Consider the following 19,513-nt stretch of genomic DNA (forward strand, 5'->3'; position numbering starts at 1 on the left):
GAGCGCATATGTACAGCAGGAAAGTTGATAGAAATAAGAAGATTTTGTCATGACTGTGGCGGCGTCTGATGGAAGCGACCGGTCCTTCACATGTTCATAAATTCGCTTCCCAATAGAACCAGGGTACTAGTAGCCAAAGAGAGGCATACATAAAGAGACGTACATGGATGGGGGGGGGGGGGGGGGGAAAGTAGGTAGGTAGATTGCAGAATCGTAGATTGCCGACTGATTCAAATCATTTCAAACGCCGGTAAGGGTATGTTCGTGCAGAGGGTCGTCATCCATGTCTTCGCCGGTACCCATCATGACCTCATCTTCGTCGACCACCTGATCCTCGTCGGCGACCTGCACTTCATTGTCGATGGCGATGTTCTCTTCGCCCATCGCCTTGAGCTTAGCCTGGGTCATTTCGAACACGTACTGCCCGAGATGCTCGACGCTCTCCATGGGAGTGCCTTGAACTTCGTCATCCTGCGAGCGGGCAGAGGGAAACATCTCCCCCGGTGCAAGCATGAGCTTATCCGGACGCTGGAACAGAAGGTCGAACGCCGGCTTCAGCTCGTAACATGATTCGAATACTTCACGACGACCGAGGATGTATAGTCCCAGCCGGGCGCGAGAGAGCGCAACGGTCAGACGACGGACATCGCGGAGATATCCCACGGTACGCGTCCGCGTAAGGGAAAGAATGACGTCTACAAGATCTGGATTAGTATAGCTCCCAATAAAAGTCATATCAACAATAGGATGACTTACAGTCGTTCTGTTCACCCTGGTATTTGTCGACAGTAGTAACAATCTTAGGCATGCCGAACAATCCGTTCTTGGCACAGCGGTGGCTCAAGACATCCTTGATCAAGGCCGTTTGACCGGCGTACGTTGCAAGGATCGAAATCTTCGACGCAGGATATCCAAGAAGACGCATGTATTGATAGATGGCGACGGCATACTCAGCCTCGCCCAGGTTCTGGATGAAATGTGGCGTGGGTTCTCGTTCCCCGTTGCCTTGATAGTCAGGGACGTTGATGAATTGGTAGTCAAATTGGAAACCAGCATTTGCCCGTTTGTACTCTTCCACCGTCTCGACTGTGGGAAGATTACCAAGCTGTTTGTAGCGCCATTGGAAGAGCTCCGCGATACTCGGTCTGGAACGGCCCTGTTGATCGAGTGTGATAACAGGAACACCCAGTCTCACCAGCCGCAGGAAAAGACTCTGTTCAAAATGTGCGTATTGCCGGAAGGCCATGTTCTGAATAATGGGCGAGTTTTGCAAATGATCACCACAGAGAACCACGCGCTTGAGAGGAAGTTCACCATTCTTCATGTTCTGCAGTGCAGTGGGAATGAAACATTCAATCTCTGTAATTTGTGCAGCTTCTTCCATAATGACATTATCGTAGTGGAATCCTAGATCAGCAATCTCCTGACGGCGCATCGCTGCATGCGTCGATGTCATGGCAATTATCCGCGCCTCCTTCACAAGGAGATAGTTGGCCTTGTCCTTCTGCTGACGTAGAATCTCAAACGGCCGGATATCTTCTAGCTCAGAGAAGATCTTTTCGATGTGCCGCTGGCAGCCCTTCGCTACATCAAGCACAGTCTCTTTTGGTGCGGTAGGTTCAAAAACGGGCTGCGGTGCGTTTGAGAAATAATCATGGAAAGGGAAAGCTGCGACGACTTCCTCGTTGGAGACATTCTCGGCACGCGCGTGATCCCAGAACTTGGCCCAAGCAGGTTGAACGTAGACTGTGTTGAAATAACCCGCAGTTTCGCAGGAGTTCCCATGGGCCCCTTGAGCTCCGATTGATGCAGCCAGTCGAGTGACCTCACTGAGGAAGAAATTGCGATTTTCAAGGAACGACTCAACTCGGCCGTACTTGCTGTAGTTAGAGTCGGTTTCTAGCTCTTCCTCACCATGACCAAGACGGAGAAGATGACGTTCGTCAATGTCAAGAGCCACAATCTTTTGGAAGAGCTGGTTCAGTGCTTGGTTGCTGTGCGCAATCAGGAGTGTACGCTCATTAGGGAAGTCGTGGTAGATGTTGTTGATGATTTGCGTGGCGACATCAGTCTTGCCAGTGCCAGGAGGGCCGACAATGACAGTCAACCCAGGTTGGGTCCCTGACGTGATAGCCTCAACCTGCGCCGGAGTGAAGCGCACTGTGTTCAATTTGGGGGCATCGATCGGATAGGGGCCTGGGTGTGGCGGTTTGTATGTGGAAACGCGCAGTGACTTGGGACCTGATGCCTTTTCCGACTGATCTTTGCGTCGTCTCTTCGTGCCCGCTGACGGGGTCTGAGAAGGTTCTTCAACATATTCCAATACGTACGGAGGACCGAAACTGGACGTTTCGCTGGTCGAGGGCTCGATGGTCCTCCCGGGGAAGCTTTCGATCAGATGTTGCCAATCCAAAAATGTGTCTCGGAAATCGACCGACTTGAGTCGATTGGGCAATTCGGTGTATCGAGCTCCGGCCGGGTCCCCATAGCCCAAGAAAATATCCTGAATCCAGGATGGCAGAGCGATATCGGAGACGATCAATTTCTGCATAGTATCGAGGATCGATTTGAAGTTGTTCTCTCTTCCCTTCCTCCGGGCAACCACGTTGATTGACGAATAAATATCCGGCTTTCCTCGGGCAAGTGCATCTCTGTCTGCCTTGAAAGCAGCGGGGTCCAGATTGACCAACAGCTTCCGGACACGAGGTTTGTGTTTGTAGCCATTCGACTGGCCGGAAGAGAAATCTCGTAAGGGACGACCATTTTCGTCTAGCACCTGAACTATCTCTGCGGTTCGAAGGTGTGTCAGCCCGGGAGCTTCAGACTCGCGAAGTCCAGACTTCGCGGCACCATCCGACTGCACGGCCAAGAGGAAAATGACATCATCTGGACGCAGAGAGTCCCATTCCCTGCGAATGTGGTCTGCTAACCTGCCCACCTCGATGGCGATTTCAGCTCTGACAAAAGCAGGCTTGGCGGAACCGACCTTGGGGGGAGCGACTTCAATTATAGCGGGCTTCGTGATCGGGATAGCCATCCGCGAAAAACCATCAAATGTCACAGTCTTACCATCACGACTTGCGCGGGGCTGCATCCGCTTGATGACTGACTCCATATCTTTCCGGATCTGGAAGAAAGCCTCGGAGCGGTATAGAAGGAATGAACGCCAAAGGAAGTCGCCAGTGCTGAGGTATTGTAGGTTCAATTTGGGAATAGCTAGCGGGGTAGACCCATCGTAATTCTCATTGCGCAGCAATGCAGGATCATAGAGATCTACCTCCGTGGGGACAATGCTGAGCTGCGACGCAGCTTCTTGAAAGGTTGGCTTCCGTTCGTAGAATGAGAGGAGGATCTCCATGTACAGTTGGCGGTCGGGTGTGACTTGCGACTGTTTAGGGTACTCGATGCGGAATCCAAGATGGCTGCAGAGCTTCTGCAGTTCGCCCTCCTCCAAAGATGCCAATTGACCTTCCAACTCCGAGCGTTGCTCAATAGAACCGTAGTTGGACAGGGCCAGGATCATAAGCTTGTCCTTGAAGTATTTCATGGAAGTCCTCTGCAAACGTGCCAGCTCTTGGCAGTGGAAATCGTAGACTGACTGAGGCGATAGAGCTTCTCCTGTGAAGTCATCGATGGCGAACGATGCAAAGTGCTTGAGTAGACCACTGAGGTCACGGAAGAGCGCATTGTCGGGTGTGCGGTAGAGCTGCGACAGACGGAGAATCGCTAGCAAATTGAGGTCTTTCAAAAGCGTGTTGACGTAGCGCCGGGTGGGGGGCTGGCTTTCCAGATCGACGAGGAACTCGAGGAATCGCTCACAGTATCTCAGGTTCTGTGTCTGGTCTTTCTCGGCGCTGTTCAATCTGCGGAGGAAATCCAAGAACATCGTGTACAGCCATGACCTCTCAAAGCGGATCTTCGCCTTGGCAGCTTCATCTCCCGCATCGTACCGTTTGGCTGCAGCTCGCCATGCCTTTTTCAAACCCGGACTTTTCGCTAATAAGGAATCTCTTGCCCCTTCGCTGGAGAGGTTGTGCCAGATGGAGATGGAAACGAGCGGTGCGCACTCTTTGCGGATCAAGGTATTTTCGACGGATTGGAAAGCACTGATGATGAAGGAAATGATGGATAGTCGTGGGGATGCATCGAGGGAGGGATCAATGCTCATCGAGAGGATTCGATGGAAAAGGTTCGAGAAATCGTCCGGGCGATCGGAGAAGACCTCTAGACTTGGATTAGTAGTTTCTCCGCAGAGAATGTTTCGTGCACGTTATCAAGCTTACCCCAGATTGGTAAGTGTTCGCGTTGCTTGACACTCACAATCAAGACGAGCAGCAACACATGGTAATTCGACGCATCTTCAGTGTAGGTCGGCCAAAGATACCTACGCTCGGCGGGTTAGCCATCCGTCTTGTCTCCAGAGCTAACCTATTTATCTCGAAAGGATGAGGGCGCGCATACTTTTCCAAGATGTTCAGGTTCTCCAGAGTGAGAAGCGAGCGAAAGGCGAACTTTTCAGCCTCGAGGGGATCCCAGATCTCCTTTTTTATGATATCCTGCTTGACTTTGCGGGTTTTGGAGCCCTCCAGCCAGTGGGATTTCGCCAACTGCACCCAGGGACTGTCTTCCCGAAAGTCGTCCACGTTTGGTCTGGAATCGAGGCCCGGCGCCATCGCCTGACGTGTCTGGAGGCCCATTCCTAGACGTAAGGAGGAGGAAATGGGGGGAAGGGGAAAGAAGAGGAGGAGGGAGAGGAGAAGAATTGCTTCAACTGGACTCCGGGGCGTGGTCTCCGATCAGTAACTGCGCAAGTGGTCCGTTGCGGCGGGATTGGGAAAGCTTCTGGCGCGCGCCTACCGGCCGCATTAATCCTCCAGCGGTTAGGACCCGCAGAGCCGCAGCCAGTCAGTCACCCCCCCAATCCCCCCATCATCCGCCGCGGTTGTGAAGGCTTTCCTTGTGTCTACACCTTCGTCAACCCTTCTTGTTCACTTTCTCATTAAAAACGTCCCAACCTCGTTGCTACTACGTCGCTTGAAAGTATGGCGGAGGTGGACGTTGGTGCGATACCCGTCTACAAGAGCTTGATCGACGAGCTCCTGTCGCGCGCCGAACATGCAAAACCAGATGGACAAATTGAACCCCCTTTGACCGAAACGCAGCTTGGAGACTCATTCTGGCTTATCCAAGGCGAGGATGCGCAATCCGTCAAGAAGCTAGGCCAGCAGACCCAGCTTGCCGCGGTCGAAATTGCATTCCGAGAGAAGTTCTACAGCCTTTTGGTATGATCATCACGTTTCGCGTCGGGTATAGAGGTCCTTGCTAAAACCCAATTGCCTACAGGCCACCACATCAATCGACCAGCCCTCGTTTATCCAAATCTGGAATCTCCTTGACATCATCTCGATCTTCTCCGACAACGGTCAGACCCCTATCCTGTAGCTCGCCTCGACGAGGATCCTGACTGTGCTTAGAACAATGTGAGCCGGGCTTGATCTTTTGGTTGATTGAGGAATTGCTCGACAGCCAGACCATTGACGGATGCCGGAAGGTTTTCGATTATCTGGAGTCGCGAAGAGAGCGCAATACAAAGGTAGGATTTGGCTTGCCGGTTAAAGTAGCCTCGTCCCAAGTGCTGACGGCTCGCAAAGAAACATTTCAAACAAAAAAGCTTAATCATCCTGAGATCCTGCAATGAGCTGTTACGGAGGCTCTCGAGAGCCGAAGATACTGTCTTCTGTGGGCGTGTATTTATCTTTCTATTCCAAAGCTTCCCACTGGGAGACAAGAGTGCCGTCAATCTCCGGGGTGAGTACCACACGGACAATGTCACGACTTACGATGAGATCGTCAAAGCCGCCGTCAGAGGGGGTGATGATGGTGACGTGGAAATGTCGGACGATAAGGAGGAGGAAGCGCCCGGAGAAGAAACCGAAGCCGTGGGTGCTGCAGCTAGCGACTCGCAAGCAAATGCGCAAGAACCTCCTAGCACGCCCAGAGTGATTGTCTCCAAGGCCAAAGAGCAGTCCGAGGATAAGGCGGTTGACTTGGATGCTCTCTACCCGATATTCTGGAGCCTGCAGGCCTACTTCTCTGCCCCAACCAAGACATTCGACGCGCAACACTTCACAGCCTTCAAAGCCGGGCTTGAAGCCACACTCGCCACCTTCAAGCACGTGAACACGGATCTCGAGACTTCCAGCAGCATAAAGACTTCGGAAGAGCGGAAATCCAGCAAGCGCAAACGAACCGCAGATGGACAAGAGATCGCGAGCAGCTTCAATCCCAAGTACCTAACAAGCAGGGACTTGTTCGACCTCGAGGTACGTGGCAGGCCGATTACTACTGCGCAGAATAAGGCAGCCTGACATTCCGGCAACAGGTGAACGATACCGCGTTTCGAAGACACGTGCTTGTCCAGGCCCTCATCCTTCTGGACTTTATGCTCTCACTTACCGCAAAGGCCAAAGCCAAGCTTGCCGACTTGACTAACAAATCAGTCTTGTACGGGTTCTTGCTAAGCGAGGAAGATGTACCTCCACCCCTTCCTTCTTGCCATGCGGTGTTCATCTAGCCCAGTCGCTGACAATCATAGGCTAAATGGGCGGTCAAAATCCGGAAGTCCATCGAGGAGTATCTGCAGGAAGGTGCCGGCGGCAAATTCTACTACCGAATGGTGGACACCGTTCTTTCGAGAGACAAGAACTGGGTGCGATGGAAAGCAGAAGGTTGCCCGTTGATCGAGAGGCCGGCTGTTACGGTGTCCGAATACATTGGTGCTCGTGAGCATGCGACTAGGTCCTATGCAAACAAACGCCTTCGCCCCTCGCCTATGGGCTCGCTCAGCCTCCAATTTCTCTCCGAAGGGGAATCCCAGGCGGGCATGGAAAGGCTAAAGGATCCGGAAAGGTAGGCGCTTCGAGATGTCGGGGAAATACACTAGCAGTGTGCTGACGTTGACATGTAAGATTCTCGGTCCCTGCTGCGGACTCCCTCATGATGAGTATCATGGACGACGAGTTAGATCTCGACCTTGCTCAGACGAAAGAGGAAAAAGATTACGCTCTGCGGTCAAAGGCGAGCAAGACCTGGCGCATACTACGGCTCTCCGCAAAAAGCAAACTCGCGGCATTTGACAAGATTGAGGACGGCAAAAACCTGAAAATCCTCTTCGCCACGGCCCAGCCATCAGATGGAACGCCCCAGACCCTGGAAGGTACCCCTCAGGCCTCAGAAGTCACGGCGTCGGGGAAGCCGTCGACGGAGGGCGAATCCGCTGGACCGGGGCAGGACCTTGGAGCCACGACTGGGGAGGATGGGAACACAACCGTCGCCACCGAACAGACTCTGGCTGATCCCAAGGATGCAATTGCGCCAGACACTAAGGTGATGTGAAGAACGCCACGTATTCGCATGTACAGAGAAATTGAGGCACAAACCCACCTGTCCTTGAGTCTGATTGGCGCCCTCAATGTCGTTTCCTACGATCTTACCTCTGCTCTGAACTTTGTGGCTGTATGCATCCGTATCACCACGCTAATTGCGGGAGATGGGGTGGGGGGAGACGATGTATGGTGATTATCAGTATCTGTGTCAATGAGCAACAACAGATACACTCAGCCTCCAAGCCACCGGTCATCTAGCAGGTGCATTGCATCTCTGGCCTTGAGTCAGCTGGGCTAGCGCCAGCCAGGATTGGGAGGACCAAGCAGGTGATGGATCGCATAGAAAAGCCGGTTCTTGTCACGAGGATCTAGGAAATTACGGCGGGGGTGTGGATGCGTTGATTGGCCTTCTAGGACTCGCTGCCGGTGTTCTTCCGGATCGTTAAGGCACAGTAAAGTACCAACTAGTACCATCCGTTGGGTTAGGTTAGGTCCGGTGAGATGGGGGTTGGTTGGCCTGGAGCCTAGGAAGCATGATGGGCACTCAGTCATGTGTGTCTCCATCTTACCTGGTTCTTGGATGGCCCTTATCCTCTTCGAGGCACTTCTCCTAGCCCTGTGGCAACAGTACGGCTGTCCACTGCATGGTTGGACTACTTCCTGTTCTCTATCCACCCGTCCGAAAAGTCACCCCTCTCCCCTGGGCTCCTGTTTGTACCCGCAAGAAGGAGAACAGGGGGCGGGGTTGCGCATCCATGACACTTGCCACATGTAATTCGGCCGAGTGTTACATGTCTGAGGCATGTGGCCAAAGCATTGGAGGTAGGGAAGGGGCTAGAGAGAAGGGATGATGGGATGCTGAAGGAAATAGATGGGTGCAGCCCACCGGAGATTGAAGGTTCCTTCAGGCATCCACTGCAGCCCTAATGGGGAAGAATCTCCTGGCGGTTCGCATGATGAAGGTTCGAAAGATTCTGGGAGAATACCTGCAAGCGGCCGAATCGGGCTCCTCTCGGCGATAGAGGTAGACAAAGCACGAATCAGCTATTTATTTTTCTTAGATGGTGGTTATGACCCAATGGTTTAAGCTATGAGGGGACATATCCCTCAATGATCAGCAACTTTAATTACCTGTAGAGTTCCTGCGTCATTCGTCATTCGTCAAGCTCGGTCCCGTTGTTCGAAGGAAGGAGGGATGGGAAGTCATTAGGGCGATTATGCTTGACACAACCGATGACAGCATGAATGGGTGTGGTTCTCTTGTCGAAGATGTCATGCGAGATTGCAGTGTCATGACTGGGGCCAGTGCGCATCAATGTGTAACTTGAGGTTTTATTAGATGCCCCGCTCTTGTTCATTAAGCTCGATCCATAGCTTGATTTGGTAAAGTGATCGGTAAATTTTCACGAACTGTGGGATTTCATCCTCGCTCGGAGGCAGAACGAAGTTCTAGGAGCTCGCCGACTTGCCGTGGTCTGTAGTGAATAACGAAGACGAGAAAATTGCATAAAATATGGATGAGGTTGAAGTGCCTGCTGGGGTCATGCCATCGGGGCCATGAGAGTGCTTGCACGTCCGATTTGCCCAGCGATAGAGCCAAGAACTGACATCGCACATCTTATACTTTCTTGTTTGAGTGCGCGTCCTATTCGCCACATTGCGATGTAGTATGATCCAGTCTGGATGATTAAGCCAAAATATGGGCATCACAAACATGTATACATGAAGTCAGTTGAGGATCTTGTACAACCTAGACCCATGGCGGAATCGATCGACTGTCCTCCGTAAAGATAGGGTTACGATACGGGATGCCACGCGCTTGCCGACACTTGTTGCTGGGAACCGACAAAGCCGTTCATGACTGATTCACCTGTCATGGTCGCGAGTCAGGGATGTCTTGGACTCTGCATTGACAGGTCCTCTGCCGCTGGAGCCCCTTTGTCATGCCTTCCCCTTTTCTTCGTGTCATCAATCCAATTCATCAATGTGATACCGTCGCAATCATTGTCATCAATCAATTCTTGATCATTGATAGGCCGGGGTCCGTAGCAAGCAGATCCCGCATCAAGCTTCAGGGGGACCAAAGGGGAGAGGCGGTTAGCCGAACGATCTCGATCCAGGCACGGCGTCATCTAGAGGGTTCTATGTAATGTATGTATGTACGGAGGCTGCGATACTGTTGTTTACTCCGTGCGTCTGTGTGTTGTTGATTTATCGATGGCGAGCCCATCTCGGTCAGGGTCATCAATGAACAATCCATGGAAAAGGCCGTTATGCACGTTTCAAGCAAGCCGATGACCCCCGCACAGACCAATGACACGGTAGGACCAGCCAGACCATGGCTTCAGGACGACCAGGAACCTGCATCGGCAGACTACGGCCAGCGATGAATGGGTTCAAAGCTGGCTGGGTTGGGTGCTTTTCCTGCTCGGGACAACCCGAAGCTTCCCAGCTTTACAGGGCTTAACGTACCGTGCGTAGTTTTTTCGTTCGCTTGGCTGTTCGCCTGGCTGGCAGTGCCCGACCGTTCAGCCCGCCTTTCGCACTTTTTCCACCCCACTGGACCCGATAAATGTCTTATTTTCATATTGCAAGGCCGCTTCATTGCTTGGACAACCACCAAACGGCGGTCCCCGGGAGAGCTTGCGTAATGGGATGCAGTCTGTGGAAATTGTGGAAACTGTGCAGACTGTGCAGACTGGAAACGGGCGCTTCCTCGAACCCCACCCGTAAAACCGATGGTCGTTCATTTCCACCAGGGATCAATCCCGAGATCCTATCGTCGATGCAAGCATAATTCCCCCGGGAACTGGGCATGCCACCCAGCGACCCAGTTCAGGCTGGCTGACGGGCTGAAGTTGAGTAAGATTGAAGGGGTTTCTTGGCATCACGCGAAGTCTTGGGAGAGATTAAAGTTGGTCCTCCCCAATCTCTTCGCTAACCACTCGGTTCATTCGATCCGCCTCGATTTGCTTTGGGCCTCGGACTCTGGAAATCTTCTTTTCTTCCCCGCACGGTTGCTACACCAGGAGGAAGTCATACCTCACACTGGTCACTTTTCGCTCCCTGGTGGATTTTTCTTTTTCTCTTCCGCCATGCTTGACTCTTGTAGCTGGGATCATCCCTCTTCTGGGTCCTCGGATCCGCAGTAGTGCTTAGATTACGGTGTCGTTGCCGCTGGTACTGGCAGTGGACTGGGGGATTGGGGAGAGCAGGTAGGTCCCTGATACCGAAGGGGTACTCTTCTGTCCCACAACATGGCGATGATCTTGCCTTGCTGAGCTGAAGAGATCATGCCACACACAGCTGTTCTCCACGCCTTACATTTCCCGTGGGCAGAATCCATTACATAGGATCCACAGCTTTTGGCATCGGAAGGCGAATTTGTAAAGGAGGTCAATGATGGAGTAAAGGTGGAAACGAGGATGGAAAAAGTGGAGGGGGGAAGGGAGAGGAGAGGGTGGAAGTCTGGAAGACAATCAAGACAATCAAGACAATCAAGACAAACATGGGCCATGGGCGTGTGAGATGGCATTGCCGCATGGCAGAAGGATAAGATCAATGGAAAAAAGTCAAACACGAACAAACGTCCGCGGCAGGAGCCGAATACGGACGGGCCCATCCCAAGCCTTGCCCCTTCTTTTCCCTACCTAGTAGGCTTCTTCTCTTCCCTTCCCTTCTTCCCCAGCGATATCACCAAGCGATATCACCGGATTAAGTGAAGACTCCGAAAGACCTATCTAGTGTCTACTCCATACTCCATACTCCGTACTCCGTACTTTACTGTTTGACAGACAGACAGATAGTCAGTCAGTCGGCTACGGTACAGTTCTCTCTACCTCGGGAAAATTCTCTCCGTGCCGCTTAGATTTGAAACAGTCTGTGCTTCGGTGGACAGCTGCAATCAATGGATTCATGTACCAGAACGAGCATCACGGCGCGAGATTCGCGATCAGTTTTTCGAATGAGGGCGATAATGCAAGGAACATCTGCAGCAGATATCCAGCTCAGGGGGGGAAACGGACAAATCTGACCAGAACTAACAACAGGAGGCGAACGAACTACTGAGTACCGTACTATACAGTGTACGTACACTCTCGTTCCTCGACTTTTGTCTTAACCGTCTTGGGTCAAGTGGTCAGGTCGGTTTCATCTTTGCCTCGCGATGATGAAGCACATCATGCCCTCTCCTTCCGCTGCGCCTGGGCTCGGGTTCGCTTCCATGTGGCCCATCTCGTCTAGATGACATTTTTTCCTTGAATTGTTTTCCCAATCCTCTATTTTTCTCCTGTCTTGTATCTTATTATCGGCTCGCTGTAGCTATGGTACTGTAAAAGATTTGGAGTACTCTGTAGGCTGTATGTAGTCTCTGGGTGATCTGCATTGGGTCCTTTCACCAGTAAGAGTTCAAGATATATATGCAATATGGCAACTCTGACCTGCGTTCAAAGACACCAGCGATTGCTATACTCCGTACTCCGTACGATGCATGCCCTTCCGGCGGCTCTGCGCCATTGATCACTCTGCACTGTGGCTTTCTGGTCTATCTGGCTCCAAAACAATGGAAACATATTGTACCGTACCTCAAAATTGCTGCTGACATACATATACGGAGGCGATGAGTAGACCGACCCTTATTAGGCAATTGGTCAGCGCATCATCTCATATCTTCTCCGAGGCTCCTACTGATCGTATCGCGATCCCCACACTGCTCACATCAGTCGTCCGCTATTTTTCCTCTTCTCGCAACCGATGGTACTCGGTACTCTGACCAGAGTCAGTAGCGGTAAGTTAGATCGATGATGTCGAGGTTGCGATTGCTGCGGGCTCGATTGTATGATTTGTATGATTATCATGAGTAAGTATTAGCCAATAGCTTCTTCAGCCTCTATCTTTAATGGTGGCAGGTAAGGATTTGCTTTGCCCCACCGGAACTTTTCCACCTGTCGGGTTCATTCAATCCTCCAAGCAAGCAAGTCCTTCCGCCTTTTTTTTTTCTCTTTCTTCCTTTTTTTTTATCTTTTACGTAGCCTAGCACGGTTTTGAATTTCGGTTATTTTATTTTCTTCTTATTTCTTTTTATTTTTCTACAATTTTTAAACTTTCTTCCCGCCTCGACTTTACTGACTAGAACCACAAGACGGTCGTATCTGTCTTATCATGTATTTGGGTGACTTTCTCCAGTTTCATCGTCATCTCTCTGTGCTCGATGTTGGTTGACTATGTACTGTAGATATTCTCTTGGATGACCTATTTTCGGATGCTTCCACAAGCTATTGGTATATCCTGAGCACTTAGTACACTTAGCAGTGAGTTGATAGCCTGGAGAGGTTTAGTAGCGTTTTGGCGTATACGCCATCTCAAGACGGGCTTTACGAGACTCATACTCATAGTGAGAGTAGTGTAAGACCGTTTATTACCGCCAACCAGACGACGTACTGTGCATGTGAGTGAGCAGCTTAGCTGCAAGTCTCTCGACATTTTTATCAATCCAACATTTGCTTGAGTAGCGAGCGAGGGTCGCCTTGTTCCTGCCAGATCTCCACTGCTACTGCTAACTTGTTGCGTTACTTGTACTTGCGTACGAGTATGATCCCCGCTCTCTGGCCGCCTGACCTTTGCCAGATTCTTCCTCATGTTGCTTTCTCATTCTTCTTACCGAATATCTTCCGGGCTGTTTCATGCTCGCGTTAGAAGTGGAGCGAGACGAGCTTCGGTCTCGCAATCCGGCCGTTGTCTAGTGGCTCCCGTTCTGGTCCGGCTCATGGAACAGGTGGAGACTGAAGACAGGGAGAATGAGCGAGACAGAGGAAAGGAGTAAGGAACAAAGAAGGAGGGAGACAGAGACAGAGTGACAGCTGTTTTCTTTTCCCCCCCTCCTTCTTTTTCGTTTTGGGTTTCTTTGTTCTCGACAATTTCCTTCTATTTTTCCCTGATTGACTGCGTGGTTCTAGCGTCAAGCTTGATTTAGGAGTTCAGAGAATTGAAATGGTCTCTGTAGTTGACTCGGTACAGTACGTACAGGTACAGTTCTGGTGCAGCGTGCATGGTCCGCCTGGTGGCCCTGACTGTCCTGACTTGTTTTGCTTTGGGGTCACTAAGTGGATGACTAAACCGACAGCAGCCTCGGTCTAAAGACTAGCGAGGACGCTAACCCGCTACTAACCACACTAACTGCACTAACTGGCGTCTAGCCGGTACCTTTTCCTTCCAAGTTCTCCTTCTCCAGTTGCTTCGGCCGCGAGTGGCTTGAAAACTCGGCGTCCGTTCTGCATTTATCTTTCTCCGCAAAACCCTGTCTGACCTGGACATTTTACCGCTTGACCTCTCTCTAAGCCTTCTTGGGCTAAGGGACATACATACAAGAAGTCTTAGAGGCTGGAAATCGTTGCCCCCCCCCTCCGACAACCTCCTCTTCTCTTGGAATAGATACCATGGCACCCACCATACCGTCATCCAGTACGAAGTACCGAGGAGTCTGGAGTACTGCCAAACTACTAGCTCCCCCCTCCCCCTTGGTCGTTACTCGTCAACTCTCGATGTGACAGGAATCAACCTGTCTGGCAATGACGCTACAAGCAGCTACAGTACGAAGATATCATCATGAGAGTCAAAATGATGATGATGATGGCAACCTCGGTGTCTTTTTCCGCCCTGCCCGCCTGGCTCGGTGGAGACCGGGCGGAAATGCACTTCCTGACTTTTAGAGAGCACACACACACACACATTAACAATACGAACGCCCGTCGAGAAAAAAAAAGTCCGGTACACTTTCTGACCGGTACCTGAGATGACAGTCTGGTAAGGTTATCGCTTCAACCAGTATTTTTGCTGGATCGTACCCAAGATGCGATGACCCGATGGACGGTTTGTCGCCCCGTCTCCACCTCGAGGTTTTTTTTTTCTTCCCCTCCAGAGCCGCGGTATTTTCTTTTCATGACAAGATAACAGTCTAATTTCCTCTCGGTCTTACACGATTTGACATTGATTAGATTCATTGCGTATTGTTCACGCTGAAGAGGCCATGGAGGGGGGATCTCGATCCGCTCAAACTCCCTTTAATGCAGTCAATCTCCCTCTCCATTCTCCGTGATAGTAGCCCCTGTCTAAGGTTCCCCTGGCTAGCTCCTCAGGTTGCTTGCTGGTTGCCCCCTCTCGCTGTTTCTCACGTGTCAATTGTTTCACACCACCGGACTGTTGGTGCCATGGTGGCTAAGGTGGGTGGGGATATCGCCAAGTGGCTCCCTAACCTAATGACCCCCCTCCCTTCCTGTGTCTCGATGAGTCGATCCATGCCCGGTGTCCGGCGGGTTATGGAGCAGCCAACGCCCGACTAGTGCTGTCGGCAGCACTTCCACATGGTGCGTACCGCCGATTGCCATCTTTACTGTCGCAAGGAGAAGACGGCACACTGTGACTGGATGAGCCGGGTCGATAACCAGGGTCTATTCGACCCTTTCCTACTGCGGTTGGCTGACGACCAGGATGACCGGTGGATTCGGCACTAGGAACGACCTGTCCCAGACTCTGAATGACCCGCACGATGCGATGCAGAGGTTGCGGGCGCCGGTTCCACGTCGGAAATTTTACAATCAATGAGGAGCGCGGGACATGAATGGCGTAGGAACGGTTGACGATTGTTCTTCCCGCCTCATTCATACCCTGCGTGAGCTCTGGGGCGATTTGCTCTCCCGTTGGACCCGAAGAGCCACGCTCTTCCATGATCCTCTGCATCATTCGTCCGCAGGGCTGTCAGTCCCTCTTCCGCATATCACGCCTGTAGGGAACGTCCCCGGCTCGACCCTTCACCTTGCCACTTTACAGTGTCCGTCAAATTTGGCACTCTACATGGATACTTTCTACACTCTGGGCCATTCCCATCTACCAATTCTATTCTCATAGACACTGCACCACCTCCCACCACGTATTGCCTTCATTGATATCGAACTCCTGCTCCTCACTTGTAAGCCGAAACCCCAGTCAACGCTTGTCTTGCGGTGTGCTATTTTACGGGCCATTGGTGCCTCGGAGCGTGGTCACCTCAGGCTCCTTCGTTGGTCAGGACCGTGTCTGATGACGACGTTCTCCAGCAAGTGTTCCAACTACGGTCACAACTGCTGCTGTCATTGCTGTGGTTGCTGACTAGTCGACCACCCCCCCGAAGATACTACGACGTCGACAGCAGCCAGCCTGAATTGGATCCTCCTCCTATCCATTGTGGTTGCATCCCCCGGTTCTCCCCAGCCCGTTTTGAATTCCCACTTTCACCCTCGTTCCCACCTTCATTGTCACTCCGGTCCTGATCCTGGATGGCTCAGTAGGCGCTACGCCTCCGGAGGTTTAGTTGACAATCGTAGGATGGTCTGGGATCTCCGTGTACCGAACCTTCAAGCTGTGGCCCGTTCCATTTAATTTCCTGTTTTCTTACGCTCGTTCCTGTCGGTCTTAGTTTCATTTCCCTCATTCTTTTGAGTTTGTTCTCCGCGTTAGCAGCTGGCATCTACCTATCGTTTGTTATAACACCCTGTTCGAGGACCTGAAGATTATTCGTCCCTTGCCCCCCTTCCCCCTCCTCCTCCTCTCTCTTTCGTCCTCTCAGCCTCCCCTCACTCGTTCGTGGGAGGAGCTTGCCCATCGTGTGCGCTGCTACATTACTAGCACGGTTTTGTGCTTGCGGTGGCCAACCTGAAAGTGGATCTCTCGCACTGGCCGGAGGTGATCAGGGCCTGCATTTTAACGTCCTCCGTTATTTCCACTGCCCGAGATCGTGCATTCGTTACCCGCTTGGGCTAGGCACCGTTTAATCTCTTCTATAACCTTCCTACCCACTGTCCGGTAACAATCCACCCCCTCTCCGGTTGAATCCTGGACCCAGCAAAGGGATCGACCTTTCATTTCTTGCCGTTCGTCAGTGGTCCTAGCGGAGGCCGAGAATCTCCTTTATCGCCCCGGAGTGTAAGTCAAGGGGGAGATCATTACTAGGGTAGCGCTGTCGTTCATTTGCTGTCGCTTGCCCGCCGTCCAAAGTCCACGCTGCTGTGTGTCGACTACTTGCTTCGTCTCACACGCAAAGAACTTGCCATTTACTCCTCTTTTCCTTCGTGTCTTCGACCCGTCCTCGGAGATCCGGTGCATCTTCAGCAAGCGCCCCGACAGCTCGTGCAGACCCACTCTGTCATCCCTGGTCTGGCATCTGGTTTGCAAGTTAGAGTCAGTCTATATCTGCGTTCGCAGCTGCAGTACGCCTGATCTCTTCCACCTTCAGCATAACAATTGTTCTTTCTATACTGGTCCACATCCTCTGCTACCATGTCAATCAGCGGGCCCTGTGTTTGGTTGTCCTCATTATCACCACCTTCTACTTCACATCTTCCCGGCATCACCAACCATTGGTCGACAGCTTCTTGGAATAGCAGCGAGCAAATCGTACCGAAGCCGAGGGCTATCCCGTCTAAATTGCCCGGGCCGTGGGAGAGAGAAGGCGAGCCTACAAAGACGCCTTCGGCCGACATGCAGCCCGCTGTGATTAAGGCTGAGAATGCCTTTCCAGCTATTGCTGCCGCCGGCTCATCTAGCCCAGTTAGGCCCATTGGGGGCACAAATCCCCAGAATAGCTTATTGAACCACAACACAGGCACGGAAACGGAGTCATTGGTTCAGATGGGACAGGAGAAAATCAACCAGAGCGGACCTCACCATCCACATGCTGAAGGAGCCGACGTTTCACAGAATGCAAAAGAGACAACACCCGAGTTCAAACTTGAAGAAGCGCATGACAAGGAGAAAGGAGATGGAGATGCCGCAATGGTTTCATCGGATGAAGGAGCTGCGTCGTCCGAAAATGGCGACAAGAAACAGTCACCAGATAAGCACGACAAGAAGAAGATGAAGAGATTCCGGTGCGCAAGTCATAGATATGGACCGTATTCGCCGTGTTGCTAACAAAAAACGGCAGACTGACCCATAATCAAACCCGCTTCCTGATGAGTGAATTCACCCGTCAAGCACACCCTGATGCTGCCCACCGAGAACGGTTGTCCAAAGAGATTCCCGGCTTGACGCCACGGCAAGTTCAAGTTTGGTTCCAGAACAGGTATACACCGCCACACCTGAGCTTCATCATCATGCAGCTGTGAGGCTGACACTTTCCATGCAGACGGGCGAAGCTCAAGCGACTCACAAGCAACGACCGGGAGCGAATCCTTAAATCCAGAGCATTGCCCGATGACTTCGATACAACCCAAGTGCTACGGACGCCATTTGATCACAGAACAACCTCAGAGGCACCTGTTGCGTCTCCCCAATTTACATTCACTTATGGCAAGGATACTAACGATTTGAAGATGCTGCTTACCGATGGGATTCCTCGGAATGATGACGATTATGTGATCTCGCCCCTCAGCTCAGCCTCGACAACGAATGGATTCCCTTCAGCTGGACCGGATCGACACTTTAATGATTATACACATACAGCCGCCATGGCGAATCGGGGCGCTCATACACCTCTTACCGACATGAACCGACATAACCGCGGCGCGTTCCCGTTCCCCAGATCCAGCAGCTTTTCCGAGGCTTCGTTTCACAATGGACTTCACTACCCGGGGCGATATTCAAGGCCCGGGCTCGAGCCGCTGGTTCATCCGAGCATGGCATACAGTCGTCGCCCCTTGGAATATGGTATCAATAGGTCTGCGAACGGTATGGTGGTAGGGTATGATCAACAGCGAGCCATCGAGGGCTCTGTATCCCCGACTGGACAGCCGGATCAACAAGCTCACTATAACGTCGATGGGCATAGTAAGTTCTTGCCAACCACATTTTCCCATGACATTATCGGGCATTAAGACTAACGAGGATGGCGATAGACCAGCAGGCGCACAACTACCAATCCCCATTAGCCATGCCGGCACCCAAGGCCTTTGGCGGCATTGACATGAATGCACATATGCAACAACATGGGAGGCAGATACCCGCCATGCAATCCATCCCGGTCTCGGAGGCGCCCGACTACCGACCCTATTCATATGATCACCACCAATACCACATGAATGCCGCCATGCCATATAGCCAAGCCAACGCCTCCAGCATGAGCCTTCCCGCCTCCTTTCCGTCGGAAGCCAATAGTGTTTCCCAAGGACCGGTGGTCAGCACTGCAGAAGACCGAATCAACAATCCTCCGCAATTGATCGATCCTTTGAGGGCCAAATTTGGCAACCAGACCTTTGAATACGCCAACTACCTCTAACCCAATGACCAATGGCCTACTCAGAAACATCCTTTCTATCCTTCCCTCAACATACGCCGCCCTATAATCTGCCTTGTTCTTCATACCTATTTAATCATTGCCTTCAACCGCTCCTCCCATTACCTCTGGCGTGCATTGCACATATCGGCATTTCGTTCGCCTGCCGGAATATATACATATTGTCTTGATCCTAATCATCGTCTTGGCTTGCTACTGTTTTGGTTTCGTCACAAAAAGATTTTAAAGGAAAAGGGGGTTTTCATCACTGCATTCCGGATCCCATTTCTCCAAGCTGGGACCGGACGTTCCATGGCGTCAAAACTGCTTTTTTTCTGATTTTATTCGCGAGGGCCTTCCGTTTAGCCCTGTTGCGTCTATTTATTGTTTCATTTTAGCATGCGTCGTGCCTTTGTCTTGGATTTGGGTGGCTTCCCTGGGTTTTGTATGTATACAACTCTTAAATTCTAGTCTAATCATCTGGATTGCCATCAATTCTTGCCTACTACTTGCACAACTGCGCAGTCCGCACTCCATCACATTGAGCTGAGACGACTCTGGGCGCGGCAGATTACACGAGTACATGTAGGTGCTGAGTACGTCATGCACCAGTGGCCTGATATTAATGTGGAGCCAGGTTGCTTACTTCTGAGCACTACGTACTTAGTAATGTATAATAATGCTGCAGCCATGCAGATGCAGTGGCATTTACAGATCGCCTTAATTGTTTGGTCCAATGACAGCCGTAGGAATGAGCAGGGCCATAAAGCCTCCAGGCTGGCAGGTTCAAGATACATTATAGTCATCCAATAAAAAGAGATGTAAAAGCAACTGGAATCCGTTCTGAAGGTCACTAAGTGGCAAATGCCTACCAGCTTGCGAGTAT

At 51.6% G+C, this 19,513-nt stretch overlaps 3 protein-coding genes across 3 annotated transcripts; 2 read left to right on the top strand and 1 right to left on the bottom strand.

Annotated features, from left to right (window-relative positions):
- Positions 1-240: 240 nt before the first annotated feature.
- Positions 241-4,697, bottom strand: BO72DRAFT_382202 (RNA helicase aquarius; the record flags this gene model as incomplete). The annotated part of the gene is made up of 4 exons (XM_040941461.1): positions 241-695; positions 757-4,224; positions 4,284-4,384; positions 4,462-4,697. The coding sequence occupies 4 exons, from the start codon at positions 4,695-4,697 to the stop codon at positions 241-243; spliced, it is 4,260 nt and encodes a 1,419-aa protein (XP_040799530.1).
- A 345-nt stretch (positions 4,698-5,042) lies between these two features.
- BO72DRAFT_469977 (THO complex subunit THO1/HPR1) lies at positions 5,043-7,395 on the top strand (the record flags this gene model as incomplete). The annotated part of the gene is made up of 7 exons (XM_040946991.1): positions 5,043-5,282; positions 5,344-5,422; positions 5,475-5,593; positions 5,652-6,323; positions 6,383-6,532; positions 6,596-6,909; positions 6,969-7,395. The coding sequence occupies 7 exons, from the start codon at positions 5,043-5,045 to the stop codon at positions 7,393-7,395; spliced, it is 2,001 nt and encodes a 666-aa protein (XP_040799531.1).
- Positions 7,396-16,487: 9,092 nt separating this feature from the next.
- On the top strand, positions 16,488-18,819 carry BO72DRAFT_167136 (homeobox domain-containing protein). The gene is made up of 4 exons (XM_040939351.1): positions 16,488-17,284; positions 17,341-17,478; positions 17,542-18,182; positions 18,251-18,819. Exons 1-4 carry the CDS (start codon positions 16,695-16,697, stop codon positions 18,628-18,630), a joined length of 1,749 nt encoding a protein of 582 aa, XP_040799532.1. The 5' UTR covers positions 16,488-16,694; the 3' UTR covers positions 18,631-18,819.
- The last annotated feature ends 694 nt before the right edge of the window (positions 18,820-19,513 follow it).

The sequence above is a fragment of the Aspergillus fijiensis genome (assembly GCF_003184825.1).
Source record: "Aspergillus fijiensis CBS 313.89 unplaced genomic scaffold BO72scaffold_36, whole genome shotgun sequence".
In the NCBI taxonomy this organism is placed as follows: domain Eukaryota; kingdom Fungi; phylum Ascomycota; class Eurotiomycetes; order Eurotiales; family Aspergillaceae; genus Aspergillus; species Aspergillus fijiensis.